The 19,223-nt window shown below is 40.1% G+C and overlaps 1 protein-coding gene across 7 annotated transcripts in view; it reads right to left on the reverse strand.

The window, feature by feature from the left end:
• TNIK (TRAF2 and NCK interacting kinase) overlaps positions 1 to 19,223 on the reverse strand; it is a 623,603-nt gene that overhangs the window by 269,440 nt on the left and 334,940 nt on the right. For all 7 annotated transcript variants that reach the window (XM_069213031.1, XM_069213035.1, XM_069213034.1 and 4 more), the window contains exons 5-6: positions 18,214 to 18,324; positions 4,283 to 4,373 (exon numbers count right to left, since the gene is read on the reverse strand). In XM_069213031.1, coding sequence (XP_069069132.1) covers positions 4,283 to 4,373; positions 18,214 to 18,324 — 202 coding nt within the window. The remainder of the gene's footprint in view (positions 1 to 4,282; positions 4,374 to 18,213; positions 18,325 to 19,223) is intronic.

Here is a 19,223-nt window from a genome sequence, read left to right on the forward strand (position 1 = left end):
GAAACCTGCTTGTAAATCTGAGCTACACATATCCTTCTCTAATCACTTAACAAAGGAGAGTGGTACTTTGTTCAACCATTATATTTTTAATCATTGATATGTTGACTAGTGTTGGTATTCCAATACTAGTATAAAGAACAGATTACTGTGTTTCCAATAGTTTTTCGATTGAATATATTTGTAAGGAAAATAAATCTGTGCACAAGTGTCTACAGAAAAAAGTACCACAAAACCAACTATGTCTCCTAGGGAAAAAATATTCCAACAAAGAAAGGGCAGCAGTCAAAAGAGCATGTGTGGTGCACTGCAATTACTGAGTATTCAAACCAACATAATTTGACAGTCAGACTCACTCACCAGTGCAAGACAAACAGCACTATTTCAACATACGGAAAGAGGAAAATGAAAACGTAAAGACACTGTGTGCAATAAGAATACCTATCAATGGTGGCTTGTCTATTTATTGTGTAGGAAATGTTTTTGTGAAAGAACAATCTAGTAATCTTGCAGTGTTATTTTCCAAACTCACACACATGTGCAAATAGTGCTGTTATATCCCAAATATGTGGTATCAGTGGCTTCTAGATTGACTGTTTAACCCAAGTTGTTTTCCTGGGAATTTTTCTTTTAACACCGAGAAGTAACTGATCTTAGTGTCCAATCATAATGTCCATTAACACAAGTTTTTCAGTGATATATATAGTCACTGAAAAAACACAGTACAGCTGAATAAAATCAATGGTTAAACTGACGTTATATTTAGGTGAAAATGTAACTTACATCATAACATTTTAAACTAGAATAAAAAAACTTAAATTCTCCAGTTATAGTTAACTGAAGTAACAATACTTCGGGCCATGAAGTGACTGTAACTCACTTTTCTGCCTTGCACAGTGTTGCCAAAAATTACATAATTTCGGATATTAAGAGTGATGTTATAAATGATGTCACTGAACATGTCATGAGTTATGTAAATTGTGAGGGTATAAGCAGTGAAGGGCAAGTAAGTAATAGAGGTAGCTATTGCATGGGGGGCTGCTCTGGAGTCTGGCACACTTTTCTTTTTTTTTTTTTTTTTTTTAGTTCGGTACCCGGTCCCATCCGAGACACTCATAACTTTTTAACATGTTGTGAGTTGCAGGGGAAGGCCCACCACCCCTGTAGCTCCAACGGATGTTCAACCAGCACCGATCTAGGGATGCGGCGAGAGAGGCCTTACTTTTTGATTGGTGAGTGACCCGTCCCACCCTGGGCATCCACAACATTATCGGCCATTGGTGGCTTTGGGGGAAGGCCTACAGACTCTATGGCCCCACCAACTTCTCTACAAGCACAGATGATGACTGTGATGGGATTGGCTCAGGTAGGTTGCTACTCCCCTGGCTAGGAGCAGCTTTTGTTTCTGAAGCCCCCCCCCCCCACTCCAGGTGAGAGCAATGCTGTGTTCCCCGCGCCAGAGAGATTGGGAGAGAGTTGAAGTGCTCCTTGTCTGTGTTCCCTTGGGCTGGGAACAACAGAGTCCCTGTGGATAGGGGTCCCTTGGATACGGTTTTGCTGTTGTTGGATGGGTTCTCCGGGGCCTTATGTTGGCTCAGGAGGGAGCACCATATCTCATCTCCAAATATATGAGTAGCGGGCCCCAGGGATGGGGTCCCAGTGGCCATTAAGCGGCTAAGGGAGGAGCACTGCATAGCTCCCTTCCCTTAAAATAAATGTAAAAGCGTGAAGGTCATGGCAATGGAGTCCTAGTGTTGTAAATTGGTTCAGGAAGGAGGGTCGCACTCTGCTCCTCTTTTTTTTTTCTTCAATTCACCAAACCCCAAGACTTGGCCCACTCTGGGGGCTTCAAAATGAATTAATATCATTAAACAGCACTGTGGTTCCTCATTACTACCGTAGTTCTGTTTAGAAAACATGTGGTCTTTGTTGGCCCCAGGTCACCAAATCACAGAAAAGCATGCTTTCTGAGTAACATCTAGGTTTCTGCTGAATTTGGTGTATTTCTGTTCAGCCATTTTCCTGTTACGTTGCTCAAATATCCTATGGAAAATTGCATGCAGAAAATGCTTTTTGGGACACCGTCACCCCCTTTTTACTCAGCCCTCTTCATGATGGATCACACAAACCTTCCAGGAAGGAGCTGAGGTGGATGAGACTTTTTTGGGAATGTTTAGTGAGAACTCGTCAAACAGCGCCAAAAATATTAGTGAACCCAAACAAAAAAATCTATTTCCTTGTGAAAGTGCCTAAAACCCAACTGCCTAAATATATATATATATATATATATATATATATATATATATACACACATATGTGTGCTTGTGTATATTTACAAGATCACTTAATGAAGCTACACTGTTCAGAAAAAAGCACTTCTACTAATAGTATCCTACATGAGATAACCTTCCATCCAAAATCCTTAATCAAGAGTATACTTTACAGGGCACCATTATGGATGAGACCAATAGTTCATATGATGAGGATGTGCAAAATAGATATGGAGAGGTCACTAGGAAATTCAGAAAGAGGTATTAATGAAGAGACACGAGGAAGGGCCTTGAGAGAGGAAAACGAAAGCCTGATGCACAAACTGGTTACAAAAACAGAGCACATAATGACCACATCAGACAATGTAGAAATAAGATTGGTACTGATGTACACAAATAAAATCTAAGACATCAGTAGAATTTTCAATAAGCATGGGAACATAATTTGCCATGATCCAGACACTGGGGAGAAATTGGGCAAGAGACATCAAATAACGTTCAACAAAGCACCATCCATTAAAGATAAACTGGTGAGAAGCCACTTCTCGGAACAAGGAACTACTTACTGACTGAATACATTTAAAACTGGATTCACAAAATGCAATAATTGCAAAACATGCAAAGTCGGCAAAAATATGAAGTCTATAACTGACATCCATAACAATCCAATAATCATGAAACAAAAAAATAACATGAATAACATGGGAATCCTAGTTTGTGGTTTACTTCACTGAATGTCAATGTGGATTGAGGGAAATAGGGATCACCACCTGTGACATTTAATAAAAGAATGAGGGAACAAATACAGTATGAACAGAACAAAGACATCAACTGTGCTGTAGCAAAACACTACATGAGAGATTACACCAACAATTGCAGAATGGTGAGGTTCTATGGCATAATTATGATTGCAACATGAATGAAGTGGTGAGAGAACAAAGAAACTAGGCTTGTTGAATCTAAATATATTATTTGATTAGGATCAAATATGCTATTTGGTCTTAATAACAATAAAGAACTGTACATACACTTATGAACAATTCAATTGAGTTACTTTCATGAATCTTATGAAACAGACAAATGTAGAACTGAAGTGTGAGCAGGAGTACCATGAGGATTGTAAGGCAATTGGAATAAGACCTATAAGAGTACAGGAAAGTAAAAGTGAAAATGCGATGGTGAGGTATGATGCTATATCCATGATATGAAACTTGATCCTAAAGATTCAGACCACTGGGGTCATGCTACATGAACAGCGATGGGATGGTTTTGCCAGCTGTTGATGTTAAGAAACAGAACCTATAGTTGTACACAAAATGATAAGAGTCGTGAAAAATCAAGAACAGGACCAACTGTGGTGGTTATGCATGGAAACTGATGGGTTGGATCACCAACTGTTAGTGTGATAACATTTTTATGCTAATGTTTCCAGATGACAGTCAGTAAATATATTTTCAATTGATATGGGATAGCATATCAGCAGGCCGCCAAATTAATAATATTTGAATTTGGGGTTTGGTTGTGAAGCATTGTGTTTAAATTGAGCTTATAATTTAAAGACTACAAGTCCCAGGATGCCACTTTGGGGGCAAGATGGGTTTAAGAACACATATTCAACAAACCTGAAAAAGAATGCGAGTGTCAAAACGTGGCAGTGCTGCTGTAATGTGCCCCGAATAAACGATTGAATGGTACCAGTTCAGAGTATAGCAGACTGGATTTCACAAGAAAATTTTGGGGAAGCCCAGTCTGTTTCCCACTCATTCACAAGCTGACGGTGAGGGCTGCAATTGGAATGAGAACATATACATTTGTATAGTGAGTGAGTGAGTGAGAGAGTGTGTGTGTGTGAGAGAGAGTGTCCTTACAAGACAGCATAAAGATGTTCCATTTTTCTGTATTTTATGCGAGTTTGAGAAAGGCAGCTCATTACATCAGAAGATGATCTCAGTGGTGGTATGCATCATGGCTGATGCCATCCATCAATTTTAATTACAATTCTGAGTGTTTCTTACCAAGTTTAACTTCTGCATTTTCTGTCAGCAAAACATTCTGCCCCTTAATGTCTCGATGAATCACTTTATGCTGGTGAAGGTGACTCAAACCCTGGAGATGGAAATTAAATAAAATAGTAAATCATACACAACCTTTCAATTAATCATTTTTTTTTTTTTAGGAAAACAGTTCTTTGCTACAAAAGAATTAATGATTTCAGAACCGTTTCTTTCCTTTTGATTACAAAAAGATCCCCACTTCCCAGAGTTTCAAGTTTATGTCCAAGTTTATTATTGCTCGTTCAGGTATAACTATTGCAAACATTTAAAACATTAGATGACATAAGCAATAATACAATACCAAGCAAAATCATACCCAATTTTACTATGTCAGCTGTAATGACAGAAAATCATTGTTGTATAGCATTTGATGCAAATATAAACAGCCATAGCACCATACACTACAACACTTTGCACCTAGGGTAAAATGTACTAAATTAAAGATACAGTAAGGAATTATTCACTCTAGAAGAAATCATCATACTATTCAAAGAGTTGAAAACAGGCATATAGACAAAGTAACACAGTGGATCTGACACAGTGCAGCATCACCCTTTAATATTTGGGAAATTATGGGCCAGGTTTGAGACTAGTCAAAGCCCTTTTTATATTACTCCCTTCAATGTCGCTTCTTTCTGTTCAAGAAAAGGCGCAATGCTCATGTGATGCCATTTCATGAGATCATCAAACATCATGTATGCTATTTGGACCACTTCTATTTTTTAGGACTGGTCCCTTGCTATTTGGGGCAATTACAAGTGCCAGTTGTGCCAGTAATAGGAGTTAGTGGCTTCACTGACATTGCAAGACATGCACCAAATCTGCGGATCCTGTGTGTTTGACCCTGGGACTAAATGCAGCTGAAATCTATGACAGCAATGAGGATTTACCAGGGAAACCGAGACTAGAATTACCAATCCCCCCATGAATTCCTCATTACTAAGTGCTTATTCCTCATTACTAAGTGCGACACTCTTATCTAAGTGCGATCACACTTGTAATCCTCATTAACTCAGACACAGAAGGGGGAATTATGACCCAGGGACGCATTCTGACCAGCGCCAAAGCCCTGGTCCGACTGCTTTAGTGGCAGTCTGACCACCACATTACGACCGTGGCCGCTGCGCCACTGTCAGACCGGCAGTTTACCTCGACAGGAGGAACTGGCAGTGCTTGTGGTCCTAATCCTCTAGGGCAGCGCTGCAAGCAGCACCGTCCTGGGGATTACAACCCCATCTCCACCAGCTTTTACCTTGCGGTAGCACTGTCATGCAAAGGCTGGCGGAGACAGGGTGCAGTGAGCCCCAGGGAGGCCGCTGCAATGCCCATGCACTTGGAATGAGCGGTGAAGGGGTCCCCATGGCAAGCCCCGTTGCGTTGCTCATTGTCTGCATTGTAGACAGTGAACAGCGCGATGGGTGCTGGTGCACCGTACGCACTGCAATATTGCTGCTGGCTCAATTATGAGCCGGCGTCAATGATGTGGGCTATTCCCTGCTGGGCCAGCGGGCAGAAACAACTCGGCAACCTCACCGTGGGAGTTTGGCAGACGGCCATTTCCGTCCACCAAACTAATAATGAGCCACATTGAGTTCATAATGGATTTGGTATCAGTATGCCTAGCCGGGGGTAGACTTATAGGGGCCCCTACTAGGGCTGTCTTATGAGAGCTTAATATTTCTCTTTTTCTGTAGATACATTCAGAACATCCATTAGATATATTAACAAAACATCTTTATTATTGAAACGGAGAAGTGCACCTAACCACAACACGGATATTCATATTTACTGAGCCGTCTACTGAACAGAATAGGTACAGTAGGTTAATACAATAGTCAAAGCTGCTTTTACAGACTCCAGAGTGCTAATGGGTCATTCACTTTGGGAAAATTGCCTGCATCACCTTGAAACCTTCACAGCACAAATCTATCATAAGCAGCTCATGCTTGAGCAGAAGCTGATAGGCTTTTTTGGCGCCTGTGTTTTATGGACAATGCAGAGGTTGGAAAGAGAATGTGCACTGTATAGTAAATCTGCGTTGGTTGAAGGTTACTGAAACGCTCCTCTGAAACTTTATCGGGATGACCATGACTGCACAGTTTTCCCTTTTGCGGAGCAGAGCACCCCGAGGAGAAGACAAGGGGAGAAGCCCTTCAGAAGGACAGCGAATCGAAGAAGGCTGGCTAACCTCCAACTATAGGAACATAAAATATTTACACCCAAAAATGTTACATAGAGATTTTAAATTTATCTCTAAATAAGGGATGTATGAAGTTGTGAAGCTTTGGTTTTGCTAGATTCACAATGATCTTTCGGAAATTTTAAAACTGTGAAGTTTGTGAAGTTGTTCGAGTTGCAAGCCTAGTGAGAAAATAAGAAGTTTTGCATCAACGTATGCCTCACATATCTTTATTTAACTCAAAGTAGCTCTGTGTAAGATATACTTTGCAAAAGTGTGCTCCTGCTGCAACGTGCCACTTGGCATAGAAAAGATCCACAAAGTTAGAGTAAATTTCTTCATTCTACTTTTTTTCTGCTTCTCTGAGTGGGATACGGATGAAAACGATCTGGCTAATATGTCTTGCAATGTAGACATAATCTTTCCTGGGTCGAAGTAAACTGGGCAATTTCTCAAAATTCCCCTTAAGGTGAAAATGTTAAACTTGGCAAAGCTTTGCCAGTGAATTAAAAACCCTAGAAAAAACCCACTCCAAATAACCTTGCCATTCCGAAGTGCTTGCTCTTAAACCTGCCCAACACCCATCTGAATAAATTATTTATTGGGTGTGCGTCCACTTATGCCAAAACTTACAGTTCACAAAACTGTAATTGAGAGTGCACAATGAAATACCGTCTATTTCAGTGCAATAAGGAATTCAATTTCAACTGCTTCGTGTATTGGAACATAGTTTAAACAGTCGGTTGGCATGCTGGGGTCAGCAAGATTTCCAACACCATTATTTAGGCTTCCCAAAGCTCAAAGTTTAGTAGGTTTACCGATGTAACAACTATTGCACCATTTGTATGCCTATCACAGCACTCTAGTGAAATGACTGTTAAATGGATCACCAGCATCAAGAGACAATGCCCTGCTTTTTTCTGCGTTTCTTCACTGTATACAGCACGTGCATATAACAAAAAGTTATTTAAATTAAGAATTTACTATATTAACCGAGCTACCTACTGCATATTAAAATTGCACTGAAAACTATCAAATAACATCATGTTGGTTTATCAGATAGCGCTTTCCGACCACGGGCACAATGCTGGACTTCTGGGGTGTAGTTTTCCATTTTAATGTTTTTAGGGAGTTTTAGTTATGGGTCCCTTCTCAATTTAAGTAAGGCACCTAAAACAATCATACTTGTAACATAACATACTGCCTGTATTTAAAGCCCAAATGTGTTAATTTATATGTGTGACTTTTAATATATCTAGAATAATCATTAATTTATTTTGTTAGTGTCTTCAGCCATCATGTAGCTGAAAAAATGTTCCCCTTCCCCTTTCACGACAACTAGCATTAAGCCACACAGAGTTTACACCTATCTTTTTAATGTCCAAATCCTTGTGGAATTTCTAATTTTGTGGCTTTATACTTGCAAAAAATAAGAATGTTTAACTGTTGTATGTGTGCAAAGAATTTACTATAAATTCCAAGTAAACTATTATTCATATCTCTTATGCTTTCTCAGTGTATTGCATAGAGCAGAGATGATTTTTCCCTGACCCTCTTTGGGTCAGGGAAAAATCCCTGTGGTTTGATCCGAGCTCACTAGTGTAAACCAGGGACAGTCAATGATGGGAGGGGCAAGTGAGAGGAAGGTGGGGAGGGGGGTAGAGAGAACTGAACCCATGCGTATATCATATTCTTTCATCACATTCATTTATGGTTGATGTGTTCTTTCCCCATCTAGGTGTACATGGCCTTGCAGCTCACTCTGCGGGCAGGGCCAAGACATTATAGGATGAAGTGATTCCTCCTAAGTATTATGCCTAGATGCGTGTCCCACCCTCGCTGTGCAACATTCCCCCTTCAAGACAGAACCATGTCTAGGGTGCTTGTTTCGGATGGGATGCAGGGAACTACTTCAGGCTGGATTGCCTCTTTTAATACTGCATGTTGTAGATCCCCTTCTATAGCATCACAGAAGGACTGTAAACATATGACATGACGTGCTTTAGGAATAAATTCTAGTGGTCAATATAACTCAGACCAACCCAAGGAGAAAGTGTGAGAATTGGACTACTATCCGTAACTAAATTAGCAACTGCTTAATTAACTCTATCTTCATTCCCTTGTAGTAGAATGTTTTAGGCAGGAACTCTATCAATAACACTTTTCTCAAAAAGACCTTTAGAAACTGATCTGTTTCATTCTTGTCAAAATAGTTTCCGATAAAGTGCAGTTCAAATTTTCTCTTTAATCTTAACCACAATGACAGAATTTTCAGCTCTCATCGCTGTCAGAAAGGTTTGCCTATGAATCATGGACATCCCCTGTATCACAAAATGCTAAATTACTTATCTTCTTTCTTGTTAATTCTGTCTTGTCCTTATTAAGGACTTCTACGGTACAAGAGACCATTTAGCCCCAATATAAATTGCCCATCCTAAGTTCGGGGTGTGCTGCCAGTTGTATAACACTATGTCAAGGTCAGTAATATTGATCTATAACTACACTACATCTAGTATTTTGTCTACATCATCAAGGTAAGTATAATATTATTCTTTTTACATCTCCGTCTCCTACCTAAACCTATTGACTTTTATGCTGACCATGTGATATAGTGGATGATATATTAAGGTCATGTGATGTAATACATGTGATATTGTGGGATATATTATGCTCCCTGTACACTTTTGGAGATAGAAAGGTCCACTTGGTCCATAATTACTTGATGTATCAGTATGTTTCTCTGTAATAGAATGTAAAAGTCCTGAAATTTCAAGTTCCCTGAAATGTCAACCTATTCCTAACGTTCAAATTTTTGAGTCAATGCCCTCAGTTCCAATGGGGCTATTGGAACTGCAGTTACTGGCCCCATCAGAATGATAAGAACCTCAGAATCTGTAATGTGTTTACTTTCATGTGGAGATTTTGGGTGCTGAATATCTCGAAAGTCTGTGCCAAATGAGAAATTCCCAGGAGACCTTGCTTGAAATTAATTATCAATTCCTCATGTAATTTCTGATTTCTTCTAAGACACAAAAGAACCAAAGCATAATGGACGTTTTTCCCCACCCCAGAGTTACCATTACTCTTGGTATCGGAAACTTCAGAGGTGTGGGGAATACAGACTATCTTCCTGAGTTACTCACAATAGGACCCTAATTTATAGGGCCTTCTAAATGAGGTCCACAACTGATAATTGTCCTCATCAGTTTTCCTCCATGTTGTTGGGGCATTTACTATCAAGTACAATATTTCATTTGCTAACAAACTTTCAAACGTAACTCATGCTTAAAAGATTTTGGTCTGCCACAAACCATCCTGACTTTCACGGCTCGTCCAACTAAACTTGGATCACGTTTAAAAGAAATGAGTACTGTTAAAAAGACTGTTAGAGAGAGCCCATAAGTTAGGGAGATGTGGGCTTTGCTACATACTTTGGGCTTTGTAAGAAAGCGGATCACTCAATTCTGCCACAGACATCAGACACTTGAAAATAGACATATCCTTGCAGCATCACTGCCAACAACTGATTGGCACAAAGTGGTGATGAACAATGACAAAGTTTTGGTGGCAAAAATACACAACATAATTGATGGACCCACTCTTGTTTGACTACCAATAATAATTCTCAATTGCGATACTAATAATAATGCTGTACTGATCACACACTACATAGTTAAAGTAACATACTGATTCCAGGCTCAAAGACATGGGCGGTCTTTCCTATTAGGGTCTCACAACCAGACCACAACTATGAAACCAAATCCTTCTGGACTTGTCTCTTGCCTCAGAGTACATTATGAAATGCATTTGGACTGGATAATCAAATTACAGAGAATGTCAGTGCAGATTTCATTCTGAATTGGTCCCATCCAGGAGGAAGCTGCGGGCCAGGTTAGCTTCTTTAACAGACATTACCATATCTACCTTATGTCAATCACAGCTGAGGTAGCAGTAAACAGTCACTCCCAAGGAGTCACTAACTGATATTGAAAATGGTGTCTAAACGGTGAAAACTATTTTTTTCTATATGATATTACTGTAGCACTCCCTGTTAAGACCAAGGAAAATGTGGACAGCTAGTATAAGGAGCTCTTGGTAAGTTGGAAAGAGTACATGCACTGTACATGTAGCATGTGTGGATTATTGTGAGAATAGATTGCATCTCTAGAGCTTTACAATATGGGGAAAGGACACCATTTTGGATCTATTGTGTATCAAATAAGATGATGATTTGAGCAACCCTGTGAGGCAGGCATGTAGATTGCATGAACACTACTGATGCCCTTTGAACTATCCTTGGAACTGGACTAACCTTCTGTAGAAGAAAGGAGGGAAATATGCTTCTTTGAAGTGCAGGGTACGTCCTTGCCCCCTTCTTGCTTCATTTTTCCTCCTGAGGTGATATACTTAACAGTCCAAGAGGTAATAGAGTAAAAAAGTCTCTCTTCCTTTGGTGACTTTGTTTTTGGCTTCACCGTTAGGAAGGTTGTCCCCCCACCCCTTTTCTTCTGAGGCTTGACCTGACGAGGAGAAATATACAAAATGTAGGGAAATTGCAGTAGTCTCATGGAGGAATGACAGCATTTATCCAGCAAGGCGGATGGGACTTACTTAAATGTCAGAGTCAAAATCTTTTACTGCTGGCGTACTTCCAGATGGAGATGATCTAGGCAAGCACCTTGCTAGGACAGATGTAGATTGTTTGGATAAAAGGAATAACTGACTTCTGGAAAAAGGGATTGCTGAACTACATCCCTCTAAGGGAAAGGCCACCTTGAGGAGTCAACAGTCAAGTGAACTGTTTACTAAAGAGGTGTGCATGATACTGTGGTCCTAACACTGCTAAGGGAGATTATCTGTCTCCAGGGAAATGTGCTTCCAGAGAGCCCTGCAACAACAGGACACTTTCCAGAAAAAGAAAGCCCAGCAGTGTAGGGAAGACATACAACAACAAATTCTGGAAAGCCAAATGTGCCTGGAGGGGGACTCTGTTGGCTGGAGTCCACCCACATGGAAAAGGGCAGTAAAGGCCCTGTGCAAATGCACACGCAGCAGGTTGAGGTATGCCATCTTAGTAGAGCAGCATCTTAGCAACTGAAGTGGGTTCTTGAGAAGGCAGAGGCACCAGTCACATCTTTAAATCCAAGGTCACATTTTATTTTTCACTTTTATAGATCCTGTGAGGTGGTGGGTCCCCCCACAAGATCAAGAATGCCACAGCACTATATATTGTTATTACCTCTTTTGTAGTGGAGGATTGAGATGATATTGTCTGTCAGACTAGCCCCCGGGCATGAGCGCAGTGGCCCTGCAAAGAGGAGAGGGGATGAACCTACTTTAGAAGCAGTGCCCATGCTCATTGAGTTTGAAAGGAGTAGTGAAAGGAGGAGTAGAAGACATACAAACTTACCATCTGGCCCCGGCAGGAGAATACTATGCCGGGGAGAAGGCTACACAATCCAGAAGCCTGCTGCTTAGTCTGTGCAAGTGTGAGTCTTGGAGGTTAAAATCACAGACGCTGAAGAATTCCAGGGCAGGCACATCAATATCGAAAAGAAAGAAAGAGAAATATACCGGCTGATGCAGCCAAATCAACGGAAAGGCCAAGGGCTGAAAGAGTCCCTATAAAGCTCTGGGGCATATTCTTTGATTGGGGTTGCACAGTACAGCAGTGACACCACAAAGTGTTTCTTATGTTCAGAAGCTGCCAGGAGCAGAGGCATACCCTCCTTAGCCCCAAATCATAGCGTAGAATGGCACTCTGGTGTCACTGGACAAATGTGTAGTGATCCCAGGAGAAGCCAAGATTGCTTTTAAGAGTTCCCAAAGTTTTAATGGAGTAAATGTGACAGATCCCTTGTGACGTGAGAAGTAAGCAGAAACTTAGTTTTCTGTTGAAATGTTCATTTTGGGTAAAATGTATCAAATTAAATAGTTCTGGATTTTAATAATGTATGTCATAAATTACTTTGATAAAGCCAATAACCTGTTGTTATAACATATCATACATAAGGCACTAGGCCTCTCATTGATTTGTTTTTAGCTAACCTGCCAAAGAATTTAGGCTGAGCCTTTCTTTGCTTATCTTTTAGGCCCTTTCTAGAAAGGATTTAAAAATTATGCTGCTACTGTATTATAGCCATAAAGCCAGCTGTAGCAGGCTATATTGGCTATTAAAGGCCCACTCCAGCATTAAAGGCCTGAGCCGAAGGCTATGGCGGGCTATAAGGCTAGTAGAACATTCCACACCTAGACGTTCGGATGTTCTAATTAGTAAAACAAAGGCCTTATGGAGCCTGAGGGGATTTTAAGGCTTTTGGTCACACCAAAGGCTGTGAAAGATAAACATTGGAATGTTGGAGCTCTGGGCTTTTACCAGTCACTAGAAGCCTGGAGCTAATCTACTGGCTTCAATGGAGCGCTCAACGTTCCAATGTTATAATGGTGATTACTATTTAGTATGCTATTTTGCCAATAGTAAATTGTGTATATACTTGTGATTCCCTGCCTTGTATTTAACTCTTTATGTAATAAATAAATATTCCTTTGTAAAAAGGGGACACATTGACAGGACAATTATTTGAGTGCTATTATGTGCTACCAAGGTCTAAGTTTCCAACCATGTCACCTCCATGAAGGAGCCTTGGACTGTTCTTCTGTGGCTTCCCTGAGAGTTCAGCACTGATAGCGTGTGCTGGTGTTCATCTTGTGGTAACAACAGTACAGAGGCAGTAGTGGCTAATGACCTCAGTTGTCACAATTGAGGTCAAGAAACCCTTGGATGCCCTTGGGCCCCCTATAACGCCTCACGGATACTACATCCAAGGATGGGTTAAACAAGTTTCACAAATTTGATATATAACAGTTAATGGAGAGAGGTTTACTCTGCTTGCACATTAAACACTGACAACATGTCAATGTACTGATTTAGTCAGTATATAAAATACTCCAGAACACATGTGGAAATGTCCATGTATCTTTCCACCAGTTAGGCTGTTCTGTAAGATTTTCTCTCTCAAGATAAATCATGACACAAGGAAGGAATCGATGAAGGAACCAAAGACTAATTTAAAGGTAAGGATTATGCAAATTGTTTTATATTGTATTGATCATGAAAATGCCCTAGTGACAAGAAAAGCTGCATGGTTATAAGCAAGAAGGTAATTATTAGTTGATTCTCCTTATAACAGATGTCACATCTCACACTTCCAATTGAGGAGAATAAAATGCTGAATAATAACAAAGCTTCTTTTAAAGGTACATACTGTTGGGTTATGCCACCTTCATCTATCACAAATAATATTTACCCCCTATGGTGAAATAAACTACTTTCTTTCACTGTTCCCCGGCCTCAAAGTTTTCTTACATCAGTACCCTTATACAACATGTTTTCCACACCAGTCTGCTGTTGGCTGCCAGTTTAATAGGAGCTGGAGGGGGACTTGTGAAGTTTTGGGGTGCAAGTTGCTCCTATAGGAATAATAGATGCCTGTGGATAACTGAGCCCACGTCTGAGCTCGACTCAGAATATTTTAGTTTAGTAGTTCATGAAGATGCTGTGGTTGTCTAAACCTATGTGAATTAATTTCTTGGTAATGACCTATGTGTAGAGATTGACATCTCTGGCTGAGTGACCTGTTGGTGCACATATTTTGGCTTATTTGGAACATTAGTGTTTTTACACGTGTGAGATGATCTGTGTGTGCATCCAACACATGATATAGACAAATTGCCACAAAACACAACTAAGAGTGTGGTGGTGGATTGTGTGGTAGGTTTCACTATTTGTTGTCCGGCATGTTATGATGGGGAAATGGGATGTTTGGGCATAAGTGGGTCCAGTATTTTGGTATATGTGTTTTAGGTGCACAAACAGAAAACCACACTCAGTTGCCACCCACACACATGTCCAGTCTTTTCATAAAACATGAGCTTGAGTAGCCTGGAGCGCGCAATGTTGGTATAACACTTTTGGTTAACTTCTTGAAACACTCAGAATCATCCACACATCCATTCCCAGTGCACATAATTGGGCACATTTTAACTTCTCTGTAGGGGTTGGGATTTGTGCATGTGTGGCTACATTTATGGACACTGGGGCCATTTTGAATTTCTCATAGACACATTACACTTCCATGTGCACACAAAACTAAAAACACAATAACAGCGAGGATGTTGCCTTAGAAGGGCTAAACAGCATATATTCCAAGCACAGCTTTTTATTGCTCCTTTACAAATAATCCTCAGATTGAAAGAGCAAGAAAGTGAGAGTTGAGACAGAGTGTGAGTGTGGGTGTGTCTCACAGTTGGCTAGTCACAATTAGAGAACACACCAGTGCGTATACAGGGACCAGCGAGCAGGAATACTTCTCACCATTCTGGTGCTTTCCTGCTCTTCTACCTTCCCATCAATGCAGATCCACACATGGAGGGATTAGCAACATGCCAGGCAGCAAAGGGCTAGTGTTTTGGAAAACGGCAGATGCAGCAATCCAACCTCAATAAAGAAGCAAAATGGTGATCTCCCCATCCTTTCCTCCTTTTTACTTTCCCCCAACTCCTCCAGATCTGTTAACCCTTCTGGCATCCACCACCCTTCATTAACATCAGTTCCCATTCGGCATATTGTTGATGTATAACTAACCACAATTTACAGGAAGCCCTCAAGCAACTTGATATGCAGAGAATATATAACCAAATGAGATTCTTTGTACGGTTAATGTTGACTGACATTCGTATCACGCATAATCTGCACTGGTTATGGCACTGTTCCAATCTATGATGCACAAAGCGTTCTAGAGTAAATATCTCAATTATTTTCATGTCCAGTCTCAGTGATATGCACAAGTCCATTCCTTTAGACCAGAATCGCCAATATCTTTGTGGCACCAAAACGGAATAACTGTTATGGAGGCCAAAGCCATGATTTCCAGGAAACCATGCAAGCATAAATGATCAATAATTCGATTTGACCAACTGCTGTAGGGCAGGTAAATCAATACACACAACCTGCAGATCTGTAGGTAAGGTGAAAACCGAATAAAGCGGTCTCTCTAAAGTGTAGCGCTGTATGTACTTGCTTGCATTTTAAGATGCTTATGCGCTAGATGGTGGTTTGACATGTGTTATCCATTCTATGAGGTTTCTACTCAGAAGTGCTCTATTCAACCAAATTCCTTGACGGAACAGCCATGGGCAGGACACTTGTCTCATACGCGTTTAGAAAGAGTTTACTCTCACAGTACATTGTTATTTCAGACCAGCATGTCAGTGTCGCAATCATGCTCTATTTGCTTATTTGCAATGTTCACCTTCACTTAATTCACTTCAACTGCACGTGGGAGTACCTGAAAGAGAAAATGAAAGTAAGCGGTGCAGACTCATCTCACTTCCAGTAGATGCGGGAAGCCAGGATGAGATGGGTCAAGATTGTGACAAATAGAAACAACCAATACATTCTTTCGGTGACTAGTGACATGGGACCATGAGTTCAAAGATTCCATGTGCAAAAGTGGTTGCAAATTGTACACTGAGTTTTTGCAAATTGAATCTGATTTGGCGAACTGAATTATGTGCTATTAGGTCAGACTGCAAAATCGTCATTCATATGGGGGTCGCAGAGTAACTTGCTTAATTTTTAATCATTAGGCAGGTTGCAATTTGTGACCTCCTCTGACTGGCTGTAAACACTGGACGTTGGCCTGCAAGGGACAGCAGCACACCTTCATTGTGTTTGCATTCTCAAACAGGTTATTTTGCTTTTTTAAAGCAGCAGAAGTTCATTAAAGGAACCAGCTCCATTTTATAGAAATTAAAAGGTTCCCTTTGGAGAAAACCTCAGGCGGAGAAGGGGGGGTGCTTCTGAAAAAATAAAAGTTTCCTTTTGAGAACTTAAGGTGGAGCAGACTGTTGTCTCTTGGATAGCTCCTGGGGCTACCAACTTGACTGAGGCAGAGAGCCCTCCCTTGAGTCATTGTTAACAGGTCAATGGTTTACTACCAGAATTGCAGTTGCCAACTATTGATACATAGGTTACTGAATCACAGATTTTGCGACCACATAACTGCAAATCGTCTGGCCATTTTTTCTTACAAGCAAATTTTGATTGACACACACCAAACATTCAGAGGGTATCCTGTAGATATCCTTTTCCTTGTGGTGACCTGCAGTGACCTCAACTTGAATACTGTAACCAATGATCCTTAATATCGTTTCAGAACTGGGGGGAGGGAAGGGAGGTGTCAGTCCTTGTTGATGACCAAAATGTCTATATTCTTCAATATGCTACCAAAAAACAATTGTACTACAGCATAAGACATCTGGTGCCTGGGACCATGTTTCCACACTATGCATACATAGATATCGTATGGCTAGCTAAGGATACCCAGCACTTAAATGGAGGTTCTTCTTTTCAAAGGGCCTTCACTACACACCCAGATCCTAATGTGGCTCTCTAACATAGCAAGGACAGCTTATTCCCCTGTGCTACAAGGTCATTGCATGTTTAGGAGGATTCCAACAAGTATAACAATTATTATGTGAGCATAAAATCCTAGAAGACTTGATTCCAACTGAGACTCTTATGCCTATATTTATAATTGTAACAGCAAAACTACACATCCCAGAAAGAAACCTTTTTTTTTTCCTTTGGCAGAAGTGACTGAAGGGTTCACACACTAAAAAGGTCCATAGTACCTGTGCAAATGCACATACAAGAATAAAAAGAAATGCAGATTACCTTTGTTATGTGGAAACTTTGACCTGTTTTTGATTTTCCGGCCTTCTCTACTTCCCTAAATGGTGCTAACTCCCAGCATGAAGTGTCCCTTACATTAAATCTTTGTAAATGTAAAGTAAAATTAAATTTGGCTAAGTTAAGAAACTTGCTAAACCTTGGTTTGGCAATACACTATCTGACTCAAATGATTCCTGTGAATACTGGATTTGTGAAAATGTAGGATGCATAAAACAGATGCAAAGCAGCCGCTACACTCCATTCGTGAAGTATGACAATGGGTTTGCTCGAGCCTACAGCCAGAAATCCACTCAGCCTATGTTTTCTTCATTCGGCGGCAGTGTTTTGCATTCACAAGACTGGTGCAAGTGTAATTTGAGCTCTACTTGGATAATTTGTTCATTGTTCTTTGACTGTTCCATATATTCTCTGACAAACACACTAACCTGCAGAGTTAACAGATTCCAGGTAACGCAAGATTGAACATTCAATATCAGATTTACAAGGTCAGTCACATACGCAATGTGTCTTAAGTCTAGCTTCCCCAAATCAAGGTGTCACTATTTCCTGACAAATTGAAAGTGGGGAAACTGTTAAAAGATCATAAGAGAATTCCTAGTAAATCCATTGCTGTAAGATTAGGTCAGCATGTTTAATGAGTTGCACTGCAGCAGTAGATTGAAACTGAATTGAACAGTCTATGTGCAGATGTGTATTATTTGGAGACCCTCAAACATTATTCTATCAAGGTTACTCCCCAAACCAGTTGCCGACACATTTTAAAAAAAACTAAAAAGTGTACAAGGATACATTTCATATGCTCCTAGGGAGTCCATCGGAAAAACATAGCTGTAACACATACACATTTTTAGCCACTGCATTTCAAATTACATTCCGATTGGCTTATACAAAGTGATACTTTCTGGTGGTCTTCAATACATTGAATTTTAGAAGAAACCGTACATAACTTATACATACCCGTAAAATTTCTCTGCATATATATGCGATCCACTCTTCCTTGAGGGTGTTTCCTTTTGTGTTCTTAATTAGATCCGTGACGGATCCCGCCCCGCAGAACTCCATCACCAACTGTTGAGAGAATACAGACACAAGTTCATCATTTCTACTTTGCACATCTCATCAGTTTCAGTGCTGTACAATATATAAGGAACTGGAGCTGTGGCCATCATTGAATGTATGTCATCACTGATAAGATTTGAATTGTTGCACAGCAAAAAGTGTCAAGTATCACGATATCGTGGAAGAACCCACAATACAATAGAAGTACATGCGCATTACAGTTAGAATATTCAGAATTTCACCTGCCATACAAGTGTCCCAAGAAGGACTACTTGCTGTGCTTATGCTACTGTTGAATGTTATGAGGTGTTATAGTACTCTTACCATCTGTTTATTGGTGGACTATTTTATATCATTTTCTTACACCTTCAATGGACTGTGTTGATAATTTCCATAACTGAGCATATTGTATATGTTTTATATACCTCATGTATTGTGAATTAGTCTGTATAATTAAAAAATAATTTAAAAACATCTCAAGAAGAAACTTGCATGATGTTGAAGCCTAAGGCAAGATTTCAACTCATTCTGCTTCTCAAGTAAGTCACATTCTTAAAACAAGAAGAATCCCTTCTTTGATGCAGCAGCAACAAACATGTTGCATTCTATTTGCAAAACTAAACCACAATTTTAATATAAAAAAATGAACAATTTCCGGCCTTAATCATTTGAGCATTCCATCCTGCTGCACTTGTAACATATGGCAATCATGCTCATGAGTGAAACTCTCGGAACAGCCACGTATGGGCCCTTTTGAAATGATCAGCTGTTGCCACTTGCATTAATTACATCATGTCACATATCTGGAAACAAGAAATTATGCATTTATTCTGTGAAGTCAACACGTTTGGCTGAATGTGTTTTGCTTGTAAATATCAAGATCACTATAATAAATACTGAGGAATTTG

Source organism: Pleurodeles waltl, chromosome 11 (assembly GCF_031143425.1).
Source record: "Pleurodeles waltl isolate 20211129_DDA chromosome 11, aPleWal1.hap1.20221129, whole genome shotgun sequence".
Lineage (NCBI taxonomy): Eukaryota > Metazoa > Chordata > Amphibia > Caudata > Salamandridae > Pleurodeles > Pleurodeles waltl.